Genomic DNA, 19,738 nt, shown 5'->3' with positions numbered 1-19,738 from the left:
ATATGGCCTGTTTGTCAACACCTCCAAGATGAAGTATTTTGGTCTTCAGGCGACCAATCCTTTTCTGAAATAGATATTTTAGTGACAAGGGTCAATGCACAGTCAGATGGTTTGGAATTACTCGGAGCTCCAATTGTGGGATCAGATAAATACTTCGATACCTATTTCAGAAAGTGGGTATACTGAATCCCTTAGTTGTCAACTCTCCTGCATCGCACGGGAAACTCCCACATTTAGGACCTTTCTCATGCTTGTCTGCATTTGACTTCGAATCTCCCGTATGTTTGTTGTCCTCAATATTCTGGTACTGCTTTCAGCCAGGGCATAGAAATTAGACATTATGGCCATTACTATGGTTACCAATCCAGTATCCCGTACATTCTAATGAGCACAAGGGTGATGGGGTGCAAAGCTAGTAAATCACGTCTGCTGCACTCTTCAGCTGGCACGTGGCAGGCTCCCTTTTTATTCACATAAAACATCTTTAATTTAGTTGATATTAATAAAGTGGGCGTTGCCTTAGTGTCTTCCGTATTCTCCCACATTTCTGCTGATGAAATCCCTCACTTTGGTTGCCACAAGTTGACAAGTCTGGAATCTCATAGTTTGAGACTACCAGCTGGACACTTTGTTGCTATTGAATCTTGATTGATTTGTATAAGCAAATGTAAAAACACAACCCAAATTACTCTAAGTGTTGAACAGAACAAAGTCCTCTAACTAGAACTTTTCCAAAATAAGTCTCTCGCTATACTGTCATAATCTTACTGATATTTGCTCGTGCAAACTATTAACAGCTATGCTAAAAGTTGTATTATGAACAGTAGCTAAACAAGATGCTATGCTAGTATTTTCGGTTTTCTAAACTAGACTTAGCCCAATAACCAAGACTTTCTACAACTAGTGGTATTAATGAGCAACTAGATTTCAGAACTTTGTCACTATGTTTCGTATCTTTCTCTTCAACTCCAGCCTCTGCAGCTAATCAAGGAGTTGAAATGGCATGTGACTAGGCTGTAATGAGTTCCCCACTTAAACATCGAAACAGGCGGGACGTCCTTCTAAGAATCAGGAGGATACAAGTCATTGAGGCTTGAAGTTTTCTGCTCTACAACGTTGTCCAGTTTTCAATCGCTTGTTGTCAAAAGATATTGAAATAGTACATTGTGTAAAGCATCATGGCGTTTGATCCTAAGACTTCGGTTCCACAACATAGTAGACGATCTCCAAAGACATTAAGAATGTGTTCACAAGAACAGTGGGAAACATTTGGCAGAGGAGGGAAGAGTGGTATACCAGAAAAGACCCAAATAGCAATCAATAACTCTTCTCTAGACATGGATAGGCCAAGTTTAGCTCCAGTGTGAGGAGTCACAAGAGTACTGAGTCTTGCTTGATCGCGAAAACTACTTACAGATTTCAACTTAGTAAACGCTGCTGACTTTGAAGCTGACATTGTTTCAAACCAGAGAGTTGCAAATCCAGCCTGACACCATCTAAGACATTGTTGAAAAGGCAAATATAATCATTTCTCCTGGAAATGAAGTGGTAGAAGGAAGCTGGCATAGCCAGCTGTCAACAAGAATTGCAACTACTAAAAGAAGCAGCAACAGCAGAACAACTGGCGGAAAGTAAACCTAACTCTCCAAAATGAGAAAGGAAGGTGGCTTGGATCCAAAAGCAATCAGAAATGGACAAACGAGTAATAAGGTGAAACGAATGTTACAGACCTGCTTGAGTCAAAATGAAGTAGCTGTTCATGAACTCTTCCAGAAGGGGTAATTCGTATAAGATTATTCAAACGGCATAATCCCAAGCAACTCCAGAGAAGCTAAAACTCAACTTGAGGATTCTTCAGGTCAGACAAACAAGATTGAGCCAACAACACCTTGTCTTTTGGTACACTAAAGAGTCCATTGAAAAGCTAGACGGAAACACATGCACGTTAATCTACATAGCACAGTTTGTTGCTGAGCCATTGAGACAGTTTCCAACTGTCCAGCAGTTGTATAGAAGAGTGCACAAAGTTTGTGTACTCTTGCAGCAGTTTTGACATGTCAACCATCTTAGGTTTGCAAATTTGGGTTATAGCAGTCTTAGTTTTATCAAAAAAACAACGAAACTTTGTGAGTCAATGAGGAGGTGACAGCTTAGTTCTGTATCACTTGTTGGCGTCTTTGAGTAAATTTGCATAGCCAACTTACACAACAAGAAAATCATCCATTTTCTATTCTAAGATGTAGAGACAACCAGGTGATACTAAAGAGATTGCAACAGTAAAGAAGCTAGTAGCTTCAAGATCTTTCTGTGGGGTCAACACTGCATTTCTGATTCTTGTATCCTAAAATTATTGAGAAAAGTGAAGTTAATTAAGGCAAGTGAATGCATGCAAGCGTAAAACGTCATTCATTGTTTTTATGGGTTATCTATAATTGTTGACATTTACTCAAGAGTATAAAGTGTACACTAGGGGAGGGTGTAGAGTAGTTGTATCCTTTTTGGGACAGAGTATAAAATGTTGATGACCTTTTCGTTCAGAAGTAGATAGAAATTGATACTGAAGTTATGATAGAGCATTACGACTACATGTGTTGTATATGTGTGTAAGTTACTAACCATCTGTCGCAAGTGTATGTCACATATAGCATGCGCTAGCTGTTCCTCGCACTTGTTTGAAGTGTATATGGCATGGGATGATAGGTACATTGCTGTGCTGACAGACCTGTCTAAGAGACCTTGCGCTGTTCTTGAAACACTGGTGAACAGTACCTGCAGTTTGTGAATGCTTTTTGTCGTTGCCAGCTCATCTTTTTCTCACGAGGAAGTTGTCCAGAAAGTGCAACGACAATGGAAACCGTTGGCCAGAATGATGAAATTTGTGCAACTCAATCTTCGAAAGGGCTTCTAATTTTCTAATTATTGTAATACCATGGTACAGTAGTAATAGCTGCACATGACCAACATTTATTATGTACGCTTAGGGGACGGGAGTGCTATGCAGAAAAGAGTATGCTTTGTACGCTTGAGTAAATGGCGACAATTATGGACGATTCCTTAGGGTCAAAATGCAGGAAGTTTGGGATACGCCCAAAGAATTTCTAAGTCAGTACACTAGTGCTCTTTTGAATTTGGTGAATTCCATTCTTTGGCACTTTGAATTAGCACTGACTGCAATGTGTTCATGAAACAGTACCTTATGCAGTCACCACAATAAATATAGAAATGTCAGCAGTATTAATTAATTAAAGCTATTCATTCTTCTAAATGAGAAGTATCTGTTATTCAAATGAGAAATGACAAATGAACATATTTTAAATGAAAAAGGAATATAATTCGAAGTGAAATATGAAAAGCCATTGTAGACAGAGTGTAGAATGTTAATAATAGTTTGATGGAGGTCATTTAGAAATCTCTTACCCAATTACTTGTCTGATGCTGTCATGGATATGAACATAAGCAAGTACTAGATAACTTTGCACTGCTAGTTTTACTTTTTCTAAAGTTTAGTTTGTTGATTGATATAGTACCATTAGGAGTGGCTCTTGGATCAATGTTCTCTGATGTCTGATGAAGTGGCAGTGATAGTCTCTGTAGAGTCTGTATGTATCTGAAGTGGAATATAACAAGCTGAGCAAAAGCTATATCTCAAGCTTACTGAGATCTTGTGAAACTTGCCATACATTTCTTCTGCATTCACTGCATGACTAAAGTGCACTCAAATTTACAGTTTAACAATGTTAGGAGAATTTTTTCAAGTTGAATATAATCAAATTTTATAGACACTGGCAGACAAACTAATTTATGGTTTAGCTATAAAGTGTTTAATACAAAGCCTGTTTTTGATTTAGAGGATACACATGTTAATGAAATATATAATTGCAACATATTTAATTTGTTGTTTGGGAATATACTTTTGTTTTGTATTTGTTGAATGTAATTATAGGTAGTTGTCTTGGAGAACCTATATCTTCTCAAGTGAGAAGGAACTTGCCAGCATTTCATGATCTTCGATTGCATGGTGAGTGGAGTGTTGCACTCGTTGTTGATATCATCAAGGAGGCAAACATAAACTGTTAGCTATCATGCATACACTGTGCTGTTGATCGTAGTTTTGTTTGCTAATCTGGATATGTTTGTATAACATCTGCTTTGCATTTTGCATCTATTTGTTTGTTTTAGTTATTCCTTTGAGTTATTTTTATTCGATATATTAAATTCTCTAGTACAACGATGTTAGATAGATACCACAAACTACATACAATGTCTATTAAAACTTTAACAGTTAGTTAGTTTTTATTTTGTATAGAATTCTCTAGTACCATGACATTAGATAGATACCAAAAACTACACACCATGTCAACTAAAACACTAACTTTGTTAGTTATACTGTAGTTAGCATATTTTCAAAATTGTATACTTTAGTACAATATGACGTTATCAGGCACTACATTACTTGTTGGCCGAGTTCACACTGGGGTTTAGAACTGGGTGTAATACTGCTTAGCATAACCAATTACACTACATCAGGTCAGTTTATGACAGGAATGTGGGTTAGAGCAGGGTTATCCTAATCCTAACTCTGCTTGAAAGTAGGGTTAGAGCGGGGTTTAGCTGGGGTTACCACTTGTTAAAACATTTCAGTTTATTTTGGTTCTCCACCAGATGTAGTGAGAGGCAGGTAACCCAGGATTGTAGAGCGAACGAAAGACACTTTATCACTACAGGTAGTTTGTTGTATGCACTACCATACCGGAAGCACATGATCATAAGCTATTCTTAGTAACACTCTACAATATCACAGCAATGAATCAACGAAGATTGCTGTACTTTGTGTTGGTCTGGCAGTTTTTTCTTGAGCAAATCGATTCCATAGCACGACTTGCGGAATTCTGTAGTGAAAAGCACCATTGCATCCACAGATTCAGACAGCTGTTGCTGTTCTATCACACGCATGGTGGTCCCTACACCTGGAGAAGGCAGGTGAAGATGGAAAGCAGTCAAAGACATTTCAATTCTTGCACGGGAATTTATTAGTAGCTCTAGTACATGAGTACAATCAGTTGCAGTCTGCTAGAGTTATGGTTAATTAGCGCAAACCCGGGTTTTGACAACCCTAGGGTGAACACGGCCATTGTGTCGGCTGCAACTTCAAAACTGTTAAAAGGGCAGTCCCGCAGAGAAACAACCTCTGCTCCAAAAATAGCTTTTAATTAGAGAATTTGAATGGCGCTAATGTTACGTCTATATTTGCCTCTGTTGTTGAACTAAGAACCATTGCTTCCTGTAATAAATGACGTCCCGGATTCAAAGTCAACACGGGTGTCTTTCACACAAACTAATGAGAACTATTTAGTGGTCAGCGTGGAAACTGTACCAGACATCCGTTTGCGTTTCTGACTGTTCTTTGCTGGAGTCAGACTCGCTGATTTCTCTTTTTCTGGCTTATACGTGAAGACTGAAAGCTCCATCTTTTGCCAGGCATCTGCAGAAACAGTGGCACTGATGAGATCAGCTATGCTATCGATCTTTGTTTGGGACATACACTTATCCACTCTATGCGCCTTACGCAATGAACTGCTAGTGTAAGTAGGGTGTATTGCAAGCAGAAGAACATGCGACTACAAACTAGACGTTCGTTAGCTTATGTACTTGTGAATATTCTCTTTCATCGATATGTTTCCGTAATGAGTAAGTAGAACACACACGAGCTAACATCCTGCCGTTTAGAAGAGATCTGCATATAATCATGACTACATGCAGTTTTAGTAACATTCTAGTCAATGCTGCTCCTTCTGCCTAGAAACCTGATCTCTTACTGAGTTGGAGTGGTTACATAATTACCCATTGCCTCATGTACAGACAATATTTTTTACTTTGAAACTGAGGTTTCAAGCACTCATTTTTGTTTAACAATGGAGGCAAATTTGGATGTTTAAATAACGTCTTTCGGATTCTCTCGTCAAGATATATTTTTAAAACGTATGTTGTTTTTCTGCGAGACTGCCCCTTTAAGGAACAACAAATTACATAATTAATGTAGGCAGACCTGGACACATGTAAGTTTCTCAATGAAAAATAGAATAATATATGAATCATGAGCCCAAATGGGACCCCTCGATGTTTACACGTCAGCAGATGGTACCCAACAGTATCAGGATGTATCCCACACAGTCGCAATGATTTGGATTCCTTGACAAGCTGCTAAACAAGCTGTTAGGCAAAATTTTTGGGGGTTTTGTGCGAGCTCATCTGATGTTGGGATTGCTTGCAAGAAAGCAACAACTGCCTTTTTCACTGACTGATCTAAGAGCGTGTTCACACTGGACCTAATCATGATTAGTTTGGCGTTAGTGCACTAACGCCACTCGTTCACACCGGTCTTAATCATGATTGGTGTAATGCCATTCTAATGCCATAAAGAGTAAAATTACAACCACATTAGTGGCGTTAAGGTTTGCACGTGACTTTGGCACGTGAGGTAGTTCCAGAAGAGTATGCCACCAATATTTCTGATGTGGTGTCTTATGTTTAAAGTACAAAGGCAGCAACAACATGGCGACGTATACGGAAGCGCAGGCAGATGTATACTCAATACATGCTTGTACAGGTGACAACTTCCTGCCGTCCCTGATGGAGCTGCCAGAGAAAGCAAACAAAATGTTTCCCTCATCGAAACCTAAAGCAATGGATTCATCAAGACCATTTACACGAGTTCTTGCCAGATATGACAAATGAAAACTGTCAAGGCTAATTACACTCACCTGCCCATGTGACTTACTAATCATTGTTAGTGGTGTGAATGCGCTTGCGCTAATGTTGGCCTAATCATAGTTGGCCCAATCATAGTCCAGATTTTGGTGTGAACACGCTCTAAGACTGGCTGAAACTTTATCAGGGTTAGTTATTAGTTGACACACACACACACACACACACACACACACACACACACACACACACACACACACACACACACACACACACACACACACACACACACACACACACACACACATACTAGTTAGTTACTTTGTTTATTTGTCTGTTTGTTTGTTTATTTGTTAGTTTTAGTGGTTTCTCTCATTTGTGACCATTCAAAAGACTCGTCAAACTTGATTGTAAGACAGAGATGGTCTCATAGAAGTGTTCTATTGGTCATGTCTGAACTCCAGGTGTATGGCCAATTTTGTAAATAGCTCATCATAAGGGTTGCACATGAGAGGGACTATTATATATGTATGTATGTGTGTGTGTATATATATATATATATATATATATATATATATATATATATATATATATATATATATATATTGATTGATTGATTGATGTTGTAGCACACTAAAAAGTGCAGTTCCGTTAAAGGGCAACACATACACGCAAATCTACATAAAAGAAACACACACACACGGACTAAATAACTTCTACGTGGACACTACCTAAACCCTCATACTAGAGTCTTTAAGGACTTGTACGAACAAGTTACCAAATTGTGAGACCTAGGCTTGCACCTGTACTCTAAACATCCAACACATTTTACTATGGTATTACTTGAATACATGCACCGCTTAAAGAATAACAGTTGTTCTTTCTTCATCTTGTCTACTGCTTCTACAAACCAGCTGACCAATCTATCAGTTATGGAATCTCCATCCCGCATTCCTAGACCTCTGCGAATTCCTCTCCTGTATGCTTTGTTTACTGACCTAACAGTTACATCGTTTTGTAGGTCCCAAGACAACTTCCATACACTAGGACTGGAAACAGTTGAACTTCCATAATTTGTTTCCATGCCAGATCGGACATATCATAACCTCCTAAATTGCAATTGCAGCATTGACTGCACCGTAGAACTTCCAACACGTATTGTCCACTGTAAGTAGAGTCATCATATCATACGTATATGATGACTTTACTTACAGACTATTTACAGACTTTGCGGTCACACGAAACGACAGTCGCTATGTAGGATTTGAGTACATTTTACAAGTAGCACGCCTAGAAAGAAAATAGTGTGTATATTCTTAATTCTTTGCAACAATTACTCCTCCTAGAGTATGTGGTGTTCAGGACTTTGAAGGCTCCTAGCTGTAGAAGCGACGGTTTAAGCACAGCTTCAGTACTAGTAGTATACAAAAATGAATTCTTTAGTTTCAGCTATGAGCCATAAGAAATGGGACTTTGTAAAAGTCACGAGACTTGGTGAATAGCTACTCAAACGCATAGGGATAAACTGACTATTGGTCTGGGGGCTATGTGGTGTTGGCTGTGTCTTGTCACACTGCAGGAATGTGCCACTTGTCCATGTGGTCCAATCACCTAACAGTATTTTCTTTACGTCATACGTGGCAACCAAAGACAATGGACGAACAATCCAATCAGATGCATGAAACATTATGAGAGAGTTTTTGACCAGAACAGTGTAATTTATGTTTGTGAATGACAGGTCTTGTTGGATATAACAACAGAAATTAGCTGTCTACAACTGCTAATGTGAAATCAATTGCTTTCGTTGTTTATGACATTTATACAGGAATCTAACATTGCATAACCTTAAGCGACATTTAGGATTTGTATGTGATAACTCTCATTACTGTAGATTTACAACTACAGACTACGTACGGACTTTGTGGTCATGTAAATGACAGTCGTTTCGTAAGATTTTAGATAGATTTTACAGGCAGCTTGCTAAAATATGAAAATAGCATATAGATTCGGCATTCTTCACTTCAATTCTATCATGGTTTTGAGAGGCTCATAGCTGTAGAAGTGACAGCATCAATTACTAGTAAAACAACAGATCAGGACACTACACTAGCTACACGTAATGTGGGTGCATTTGGACACGTCTGAGTTTGTCAATCGAACTATGTTGGACAATGTCCAATTTTTCATGAGTTATAATTAGCTGTGATCTATGTAGGGGAAGTATCCACAGAGTCAGAAGAAACCTCAAGTGGCAAAGAAAGTGTACCAAGGGCATACATTACGGCGGATCTTAAGCAAGTTGTACTTACATATGATCAGGTAGCACCAATTGAACTGGAAGGACTGGAGATTAAGAAAATAAGTATTCTAGTAAGTGATAGGACATGGGTAATTTATGTAACATTTTATTAGAAGTGATATTGTTGTTTTGCATCAATTACTCTTCATCACTGAATTAGCATGTTAACAATAATCAAGTAGCCTGTAAACAGAGTGAAACATTCCAAGAACACAAATATGCAGCTGAGTTAGAATTTCTTAATATCAGTTGTTGGGAGGCAATTCAGATTGAAAAACGTTTTTGCGTTACTACATATTAGGTCAGTAGTTTGCATAGGCACATACCTTGATCTCATTATTACCAGGTATTGTCTATATCCATTAGTGGTTGCATGGCTTTGGTAGCTTTACTGCATTATTTGTAAATTGAAAGCAACTGTCAAGTGTCAACATATTTGTGTTACTACCACTACTACTAAACTACTTGTATACTGCGGATTTCCATACACATTATACATGCACTTTAGTTACAGTTCATTCTAACCAGATTGAGTGAAAAATCATTGGTAATGAGAATAGGTAGCTTCCCATACCTCAATAGATGATGGATTAAGTCCATCAGGCTTGTAGAATTGCAGCTGCCAATGAAGGGCAATGATATAGATCTGTAGTTTTTAGACCCAACCCACTATGACAGTATGTATAATAAAGAAATGTTTGTTATTACAGCTTGTATGTGCACGCACATCTTGCTGTACTCATTATCTTGATTACAGGAGCCATTCATTGAATTTCATAATTCTCAATGGCAGGAACTCAAAAGGAGCGGTTCTACTTTTGATCCATGTGCTGTCTGGGTTTTTGAAGCAGACTTAACAGCTGGCAATGAAAGCAAGGCAAATATGACAGTGATGTTACATAACACGGGATTGGTATACAGTGGACATACAATTATTGTTATCCTAGGTGTGTCATATTGAAATACGTGTTGTTGGTGTCTGCAGGGAATAGGTTTATTTGTTGCCAGAGTTAAGTGTCCCGCATTTGCAATATCGTTTGATCGCAGTCAAGTTTCTGTATATCTCCCATCGGTGAGTTTGAGATGTACTAATTTGTAGTATTTGTAAGCAAACAAAGCATGCACGCTTATTAGACTGAAGAAGTCAAAAGGCACATCTCTGTCCATATATACGATTTTGTCACCCTTATGCAGTTTGAGGTCGGCTGTTGAACATTGACAAATGCAAAACTTTTTTTGATGAAACGTTATACACTGTATAATATTATATGATAAGTTGCAGTTTGCAACTTCATGGGTATAACTACTAGCCGTTTTGTGTGTGTGTGTGTGTGTGTGTGTGTGTGTGTGTGTGTGTGTGTGTGTGTGTGTGTTTGTGTGTGTGTGTGTGTGTGTGTGTGTGTGTGTGTGTGTGTGTGTGTGTGTGTGTGTGTGTGTGTGTGTGTATTTAGAGAGATAGCATTAGGTCCAACATGACTCACTTCCATATTGATGATGAATACAAGTGGTTTCAAATAGCTCAAAATTGCTCTTTATGGAAACTGCTTGTGCTACATCCACGAATGTGACTTTCAATGCTAGCATGTCATCTCGGCATCTAGGGTAGCCTTACATCTCTAATACCTGCCAGAGGTCATTTAGAAGAACTCAATCTGTAACATGACATAAATGTGATGCAGTTCATTGCAATAGAGGGAAACAAGTCATTTTTCAGACCACTTTTTGGTTGAAGACCGCAAGTAGCAGGCATCATCTATGAGATCCAGCTGCCAGGTGTGTGTGTGTGTGTGTGTGTGTGTGTGTGTGTGTGTGTGTGTGTATGCGCGTGCATGCATGTGTGTGCACGTGTGTGTGTGTGTGTGTGTGTGTGTGTGTGTGTGTGTGTGTGTGTGTGTGTGTGTGTGTGGAAAATATTTTTTAAAGAAGCGGAACAGTTAAATTACAATTATGTGTGTGGCATCATCGTGCAATATTGCTATGGAAATACCATTGGTTTGAATAGGGAAAACAATGTGCAGTTGCCTGTTTTATTGCAATAATTCTAAACAAACTGACTGATAGTTCTGTATTTGTTATTAGATGTACATCAGACATTATAGCATTTAGTGACAAACATATTGCAGGGGTCTGTGGTTTTGTCTGTGTTGGAGAAACCAATTGTCTACATAGTGACAGAGTACCTGTTGATTAATGTAGAATGTTGTTATGTGGTAGGGGAAAATGATAACTTGCTGGCTTTGGAGTTTGCCTGAAAACTGAACTTATTGCTTGTGGTAGGGTGAAAGTAAGAACTTCACATTTGGTTTGGATGCAAGTCAATTTACAGACCACAGAGAGGTTTCTCAAGAATGTCGTTTTCGAGCTTCAGTCAGGAGTCAGCCAATGTTTTCTGATGTGGGCAAGAGTATGGGTACATGTCGTAAAGTCATTACATCATACTTTGGCAGCTTTACTCCAGTTTGTGAACTTGGTAAGTAAATGATTTTGCAATTGATATATGCTGAAAACTGTGATTGCACTTTGAGATTTTCAAATGCTTGAATACAACTGAAAAACCAATTCCAACTTTAATAGCTATAAGCCATAAGAAACAGCACTTTGTAGTCACAAGACTTGGCGAGTAGCTACTCAAAATGCATAGGGTGAACTGACTTTCAGTGTGCAGGCAATGTTTGTGGCTATGTTGCTAGGAATGTGCCTGCCTCGTGTGGGGCCCAATCACGACGCAGTATTTCCTTTATGTTGTACATGACAACCAGAGACAATGGATGAACCACCAATCAGATCCATGAAATGTTTATGAAAGAGTTTCTTCTCAGAACAGTGTAATTCATGTTTGTGATTGCCAGGTCTGGTCGGAAATAAGCAACAGAACTTATCTGTCTGCAACTACTGTACTAACGCGAAATCAATCGCTGTCTTGGGTTACGACATTTGTACGAGAATGTTAACGTTGTGTAACCATGAGCGATTTTTCTCGTATGTGATAACTCTTGCTACTGTACTTCAAAGACTACAGACTACTAACAGACTTTGTGGTCACATGAAACAATAGTCACTTTGTAGGATTTTAGATAGATATTACAATCAGCGTGCTTAAAAAAGGAAAGCATCTAAGTTTATGGTTTTAGAAGGTTCATAGCTGTAGAAGCGATGTGTAAACACAGCTTCAAGTACTAGTAGTACATACATGAGGTGTACATTAGAGAACTTAACTCTTTTCTTTTCTTTATGATAAGATGGTTCTGGATGGATTGTCTCTGGATTGCAGAGGTTGCTGCTTATTTGTGAATATTTTGTAAGGAGTCACAGCTTGATCTTTAATTATGAAGCGATTACAGCAGTCATATTTTCTAATTGTCTACAAAGAACAATTGGTAATCCTAGACTTGTTCTCAGTGGAAATGTCATATCTTTCAAAAGTTGTATTACTCACCTGGGAGTCTTTTGGATTGGTCTTGCAAAGACAAAATGGCTGTGAAAGATATATTTTGAAGATTCTTGGGTGGAAAGTGTATGTCAGATAATGTAGGGAGGAAATGATGGACACGCAGCTATTTCCGGTATTGACATATGGATGTCATGTGTGGAATATGGCTAGACCTACCACAATCAATTTAATAAGTCAGGCTTATAGAAGAGAGATACGAAGAAGACTTGACATGAATAATTAGGAGAGATTCAATTTGGATGAGGTTTGGAAACTGGTTTGCGGAAGCCAGAGATGGTACTGAGCTACAGATGTTATATATGAAAAGAGCTATACACTCTGCAAACAGTTTGGTTAGGACTCTTTCGTGGATTGTAAACAGAGAGAAATCAATGTCAAGTAGAAAGTTATTTGCATGGGCATATAAGGTGTGAAAGAAAGAAATCATTCATTCAAAAGGATCTGAAAATAGGAGTTACAGTACTTAATTTATTAGTTCTTTTTTATTTGCTGTTTAGTGTACTTGCATTTACTATCTATCTAGCTGTAGTTTGTTTAATCTGTATGCCGCTAAAGGGATCTGCACAGCTTGTGCGACAGAAAATATATTGTTATTTATTATTATTATTGTAGATGCAGTTGTCTCATAGTAAATGATTTTCTACAATGCTGTAAGGAAAATTTTTTGCTTTTTAGTTGACAAAGATCCTGTGCTTCTGTTGCGAATATTTGAAGCACTTGGAAACAATGAAACTGTAAAGGCTATACGAATGATTGAAATGACTCATAGCCTGAGGTTTATCAGTGCAGTTCAAATCAAACTGACAGCACACGGAGGAACGGTGAGAACAGTGCATGTACTGTATCTTTATGAAAGGGGCACTGTGTTGACTTTGGTTTGCAGTTGAAAGCAATTTCCAACATTCGTGTTGTTTGCCAGCAGGCCTACATTGGACTAAATTTGGAGACTTTACTTTATGACAATCTACTTGCATCATCACCGATTGTAGATGAATACTACGGTTCTTTTCCGCAGGCCATATTTTTCTTTGGAAGGTTAGCTATTTTGTTTCAGAGAGAGTGTAATGAGTTGCTTAGAGTGAGTGCAACTTGACTAGAGAGAATGCCGACATGAGATCTCAGTGCTATTTTGAAGTTTGGGCTCATCGTCCGCATTACCGATGTCACCAAAAGGAAGTAATAGTGAAAGAGAAGATTATTTTGACTCAAAGGGATCAAATTCAGCTTAGTAAGTTTTACAATAAATTGATTTTCGTGGCTTAGCGAGCTGCCATTTAGGCTCTTCAGAGCTTGAACTTGCACTCAAAACAAGATGCTCTTGAAAATAGCCTTATGCCTTCGAGAAGTTCAACAGCACCTTAGTCACTAGCCACGGTGACTATATATAAAGAAGAAATCGCATTTCAAATGCTCCCAGACAAAGAAGGCGCACGAGGCATGACGTCGCTAGTGGGAAACCCTGATCGTTTTGTATTGGAAAAATTTTGATTAGCACAATGTGATCATCTACACCAAATTGTCTGATTGGAGACTATACTTGAACATTCACCTTTACTGTGAGGTGGGTGTAGCTTCATAGCGATGAGAGGAAAATGCTGGAGGCATACTGTAGACTATGGTTGCGCATGCTCAGTTGTATTACCGTCTTGTCTTGCGAGCTGTGTCAGTCGCTAGAGACTGTTCTGTATTTGTTGTGTTATTCATAGTACCTTACATGGTGACAGGAGATGGCAAGTATTAAGCTAGAACCACCAGAGCAATTCCGTTTCGACAAACCGGATGAGTGGCGTCGCTGGAAACGCAGGTTTGAGCATTTCGTACAGTATCAGGACTTGATGCAGAGGGGAACCTCGACAGATCAGCACACTGCTGTACTGTATGGGCAAGAATTCTGACAGTGTACTGGGTTCAACCAACATTACTGCAGAAGCGAGAAAAGTATACGCAACGGTGATGAAAAATTCAGCAACTTTGCGGTGAGGAGAAATGTTATTTCGAAAGAGCCAGATTTAACCGGAGAAACCAGGAAACGGGAGAAACAGCAGAGCAATATATCACGGCTCTATATGACCTAATTGAAACGTGTGATTACGGCGACTTGGCTGAAGAAATGCTGAGAGATCGCATTTTCGTTGGCATTCGAGACCAAATAAGCTATCTGAGCACTTGCAGACAGATGCAGAGCTGATGTTAGAAAAGGCTAAACGTGCCGTACATCAAAGAGAAGCAGTCTCGGAGCAGCAGCAGCAACCCGACAAGGGTGAAAGTTGAGAGCGATCAGCTGAGGAGCAGAACAGCAGGCACGTATGGTGGCAAACCAAGTGCCAAGTCAAACAATTTCCACAGATGGATGACATCCACATATTTGGTTCTACACAGAGTGAGCATGACACCCGACTGACAGCAGTTTGGTACGCTTAGCATCTAAGGGTATTGCACGTTTGGATCGGACAGTGTGAAATTTCTGGGACACGTTGTGGACAAGGTATGCAAGCCGACCCAGACAAGACTAAAGCCATCAGAGAGCTGGAACGATCGGCGAATATCACAGAGTTGCAGCAATTGCTCGGAATAGCAAACAAATTTGAAAAATTCTTGAGGTTAGCAGAGATTACTCAACCACTCAGAGAGTTGCTTAGCGCAAAGTGTTTAGCGCAAAGTGGGCGTGGACAACATCACAAGAACAGTCAAAAACATTTTGACTCAGACGGTGATCTTGGGTTTTACAACCACAAGGCGCCAGCCTAGGTTTTGGCAGATGCTTCTGCATATGGGTTAGGAGCAGTCCTTCTCCAGGAATTCGAAAAATGGAAGGAGGCCTGTGGCGTATGCTTCTCGCTCTATGACCGAGACAGAGCAAAGATACATGCAGATTGAGAAAGAGGTGCTAGCTCTTACATGGGCCTGTGACAAATTTGCTGACTGCCTACTTGGTAGGACCTTTGCCATTGAAACGGATCACAGGCCTCTTGTACTGTCGCTAAGAACCAAACATTTGGATCAGCTACTCCACTCATTTTGAGATTCCGGCTGAGAATGGCAAGATATAATTACACTATTGGACATGTACCGGGAAAGTTGCTATATGCAGCAGACGCACTCTTCAGATCACCACTGCCAGAGACAGATCCAGCAGACGATCTACAATGTGTTGCAGACACCTGCATTGCCAGTATAGTCGGTAATCTGCCAACGGACCGTATAGACTGGTACCCACAGGCCCAAGCAAAGGATGTCGTACTCCAGAAAGTCATGCTGTATTGCAGGTCAAAGTGGCCAGATAGATCGGAAATCATATCATTCTGGAGAGTTCAATCTTCTCTTACTGTATTCAATGATACGCTGCTATAAAATGATCGTTTGGTTATTCCCAAAAGCCTTCAAGGTAGGTTCTAGAACAAATCCATGTGGGTCATCAAGGAGTCGTCAGATGTCTCATGAGAGTGAAATCTTCCGTGTGGTGGCCAGGCATAACAGGTCAGATATCTGGACGCATCCGACAATGTCAGACCTGTGCTAGAGAGGCAAACTCAGAGACGGAGCCATTGATATCCGTTACCAAAGTATCCATTTCAAGTCATCAATCAGTAGACATATTTGAATTTAAAGGTTACACTACTTAGTAGCCATCAATTACTTTTCTTGATATCCAGAGATTACGCGACTACCATCTCTAACGTCGGAAGGGACCATAGTTGCTCTCAAAAACATATTTGCTAAACGTGGGATACCAGAGGTTGTCCGTAGTGACAACGGACCTCAGTACTCATCACAAGCTTTCATCAAATTGGCAGTATCCTATGGATTTGTCCACCACACAAGCAGCCCCTGTTACCCGAAGAGCAATGGTCTGGCTGAAAGAGCGGTACGGACAATTAAGAAACTACTCTGAAGCTCTGATGATCTGCAGATGGCACTACTGGCATACCGAGCAACACCCTCCCTTGGTGTCATCTGAGTCCAGCAGAACTACTAATGGGGCGTCGCATCTGAACATCTGTTCCACAGACGCTCGAGCAGCTAACACCACATTGGCAACATCTCCAAGGATTTCCTGAGGCAGATAAAGCATTTAAAGCCAAACGAAAGGAACACCATTGTAGGCGCTACAGAGGGAGAGAGCTACCAGAAATTCATGAAGATGCAGAGGTATGGATTCATACAGAGACACCACCCCATCAAGGGACGGTACTACCTCGGCGCATTACCCCTAGATCTTACATAGTAAGTTCACCCGGGGGGAAACATGAGACGAAACAGGTGTCATTTGAAGATTCTATCCTCATCTTCTATTTCTAAGGAAGTCGATGGCAGTCAAGAATGCAATAACCAGCCGGAATCGTCACGTATGCAGACGAGACCGCAAAGCGGTACTGTTATTCGTACACCTGCCAGACTTGACTTATGAAAGACTAAGAGAAGGAGATGTAGAGTATTGACTATGGTTGCACATGCTCAGTTGTATTACCATTTTGTCTTGCGAGCTGTGTCAGTCGCTAGAGACTGTTCTGTATTCGTTGTGTTATTCATATACATTACACATACTATCGGTATGACTTCTCATACTCTTAGGTCTGGAACTTCGAGGAAACACAGCATCAATTTCCGCTTTGACATGTTCTACTAGTTTATGACTTTCTAGCCGATCTGAAAGTTTCCTAACTCTGATTTGAGATATCTTCTATGGTTCAATAATTTGCTGATGACTAGTAAGGTTTGTTGTTACTATGTTTGGGAACAAAGAAAGAATTCTGATCATGACAGAGATGAAGCATTGTAGTTTCCTACCTGTTCCTGTCTTTTTACAGCACCACACATCAATGTGGAAGTTGATGTTGTGTTTCTCGAATGCTTCCAGCATTTTTCTCTTATTGCTATGAAGCTGCACCTACCTCACAGCAAAGGTGGATGTTCAAGTGTTTTCTCCAATCAGGCGATTTGATGGTTGCATTGCACTAATCGAGATTTTTCCAAAACAAAACGATCATGGTCTATTACCAGTTATGCTGTGCCTCACACGCACTCGTTGTCTAAAAGCATTCATAATGTGATTTCTCCTTTATGGAGTCGCTTTGGCTATCAACTAAGGTACTATTGAACTTCTCGAAGGCAAGGCTATTTTCAAGAGCGGCTTGTATTGCGTATGAGTTCCCCTTTAAGGGGCTGTTGAGGTCATGACCCCACTCTTGAAAATAGTGTGGTATAACAAGGCATTGATTCCTGAGATTGTTGTCTAGGTATGATGGACCAAATTTAAGCTGTGTTTACTTTGTTGCTTCTACAGCTATGAGCCTTTTGAAATACATGATAGGATTGGCACAATGGATTTTGAATTTAGACGCTCATTTTCTTTTAAGTGTGCTACTTGTAAAATCTATCTAAAATCGTAAAAGTGACTGTACTTTCACGTGACCAAAAAATCTGTAAATAGTCTGTAGTCATCAAATAACTGTAAATAGAGTTATCACAAATGGGAAATAACTATTGCTCATGATTACGTGATGTTAGGTTCGTAGTGTTGTAGACTACGAAAGTAATTGATTTTGCATAAGCAGTTGAAAACAGGTAAGTTTTGTTGTTTGGTTTTGGCAATATCTGGCAATCACAAACATGAATTACACTGTTGTGATATAAGTACTTTATTTGCATATCTAATTGGTGGTTTTCCATTGTCTCTGATGGTCATGTACAACCAAATGCAAATACTGCTTCGTGATTGGACCACATTAAGGGCATGGCACATTCGATCCTTAGCATGACAGGCATAGTCGACCATTCACACATCTGCACATCCAGTGCCAGGTATGTTGCCAGCATACAAAAGGGCAAGGCGGCTCATTCATTTATCCAAAGAGTATGTTGGCACATGTGCCTTCATGAGAATCTACATTGTTTTGAAATTTCCCAAGCTAGCCACGTTTTTGTGCATTTTAGTAGTACAGTATACCAGCAGTGTATTACCATATTAGGGTAATTTGAGGAGCAAATCAGCTATAATTAATTAATGGCCAACTCACTAAAGGTTTACAGACTTACAATACAGACAGAGTTGACAGCTTTAAACTACTGCAATGGTGTATAGATAGGCACGGTTCCCTACTTTTGTTGTTAGATGAAGGTGTAATTGCTCTGGAAACTGTCTCATGAAGTGTTAGTAGTATTAGTAATGTTAGTCGTAGAGTCCTGTATCTAATATGGGAGGTTCTCAGATATGGCACACTAGCACCAAGCTTAAAGGAGAACTCTCACCAAATATTAAAACTTGTTGAAAGAAAGATACAAGGCCTGGTATCTTCCTACAGGAAACCTACGGTCCAGACAGCCACAAAAGCAGAGAATCGGCAACGAATTGTTCAGATGATTCCCGGTATATACACAAAGTCTTACTCTCTCGAAGCAACTACGTTAGGTTTAATCATACCAAGTGCTCCTAACGAACCCAAAATTCAGTGAGACATGATCTATGCAACAATCAGAGTTACGCTCATGCCACATACGGATACTAAACACGCCCACGCAGGTAATTTCAATGCTCTATTTCTTTGTTACGGTAAACTTCTGCAGTAAATGGTTGCAAAGGGTTGTGTCATGAAGTGACAGCTTTCATCTGAGAGATAGTTGATTTTGGTGAGAGTTCCCCTTTAAGAATTCAAAGCAAGCTACCTCTCCATTTATATATCAAAGTAAAGACTGATCATTTATAAATCATATCTGTTAGATTTCTTTAATCAGTTTAATTTTCTAACTGTGGCAAGCTTTTTTCGAGGAAGGGTCTGATTCTCCAATATGGGACAACACTATCCAATATGGGACAGCTGCTAGTTTTTGCTGAACAAAGTGTCTTAATAATGGATCAGGTATTCAGTCAAAAGGGGCACGTCTTTTCTACCTACAATGTTGGAGTCAAATTCATTGCTTCATGCTTCTCCTTTCTAGAGACGACCGAAAGAGGCGAGTTGCACCATGTAATATGGGACACTCTGTAACAGTGCATTGTTTGAAGTGAGACAACATTGCATTGCCTAGAATGTTTTGACTAAAAAAGCAAGATAAAGCTGTCTATTGCTTCTAGTGATTAATCAAATCCTCTATTCAGTTGTGTAGCTAGCTAGAACACAGCTGAACAGCTCGTAGTCTAGAAATGACTAGAATCACCATTTATGTTCAACACTGAAGCATCTCTTGGTTGCAATAAAAAAACGCTCCGTGTTGTTCTTTACAAAACGATCGAATATGGGTGGAACCACTGCAATGAAGTGTTTATCTAGTTTTAGCTCATGTCT

The 19,738-nt window shown here is 39.5% G+C and overlaps 1 protein-coding gene across 1 annotated transcript; it reads left to right on the top strand.

Annotated features, from left to right (window-relative positions):
• Positions 1–1,178: 1,178 nt before the first annotated feature.
• On the top strand, positions 1,179–13,748 carry LOC134178546 (uncharacterized). The gene is made up of 9 exons (XM_062645419.1): positions 1,179–1,290; positions 3,944–4,018; positions 8,921–9,075; positions 9,762–9,917; positions 9,990–10,076; positions 11,282–11,474; positions 13,131–13,276; positions 13,339–13,490; positions 13,553–13,748. Exons 1-9 carry the CDS (start codon positions 1,179–1,181, stop codon positions 13,716–13,718), a joined length of 1,242 nt encoding a protein of 413 aa, XP_062501403.1. The 3' UTR covers positions 13,719–13,748.
• Positions 13,749–19,738: the final 5,990 nt, after the last annotated feature.

Source organism: Corticium candelabrum, chromosome 4, assembly GCF_963422355.1.
Source record: "Corticium candelabrum chromosome 4, ooCorCand1.1, whole genome shotgun sequence".
NCBI lineage: Eukaryota > Metazoa > Porifera > Homoscleromorpha > Homosclerophorida > Plakinidae > Corticium > Corticium candelabrum.
The sequence above is the reverse complement of the archived record's forward strand: the minus strand, read 5'-3'. Positions and strand labels throughout refer to the sequence as shown.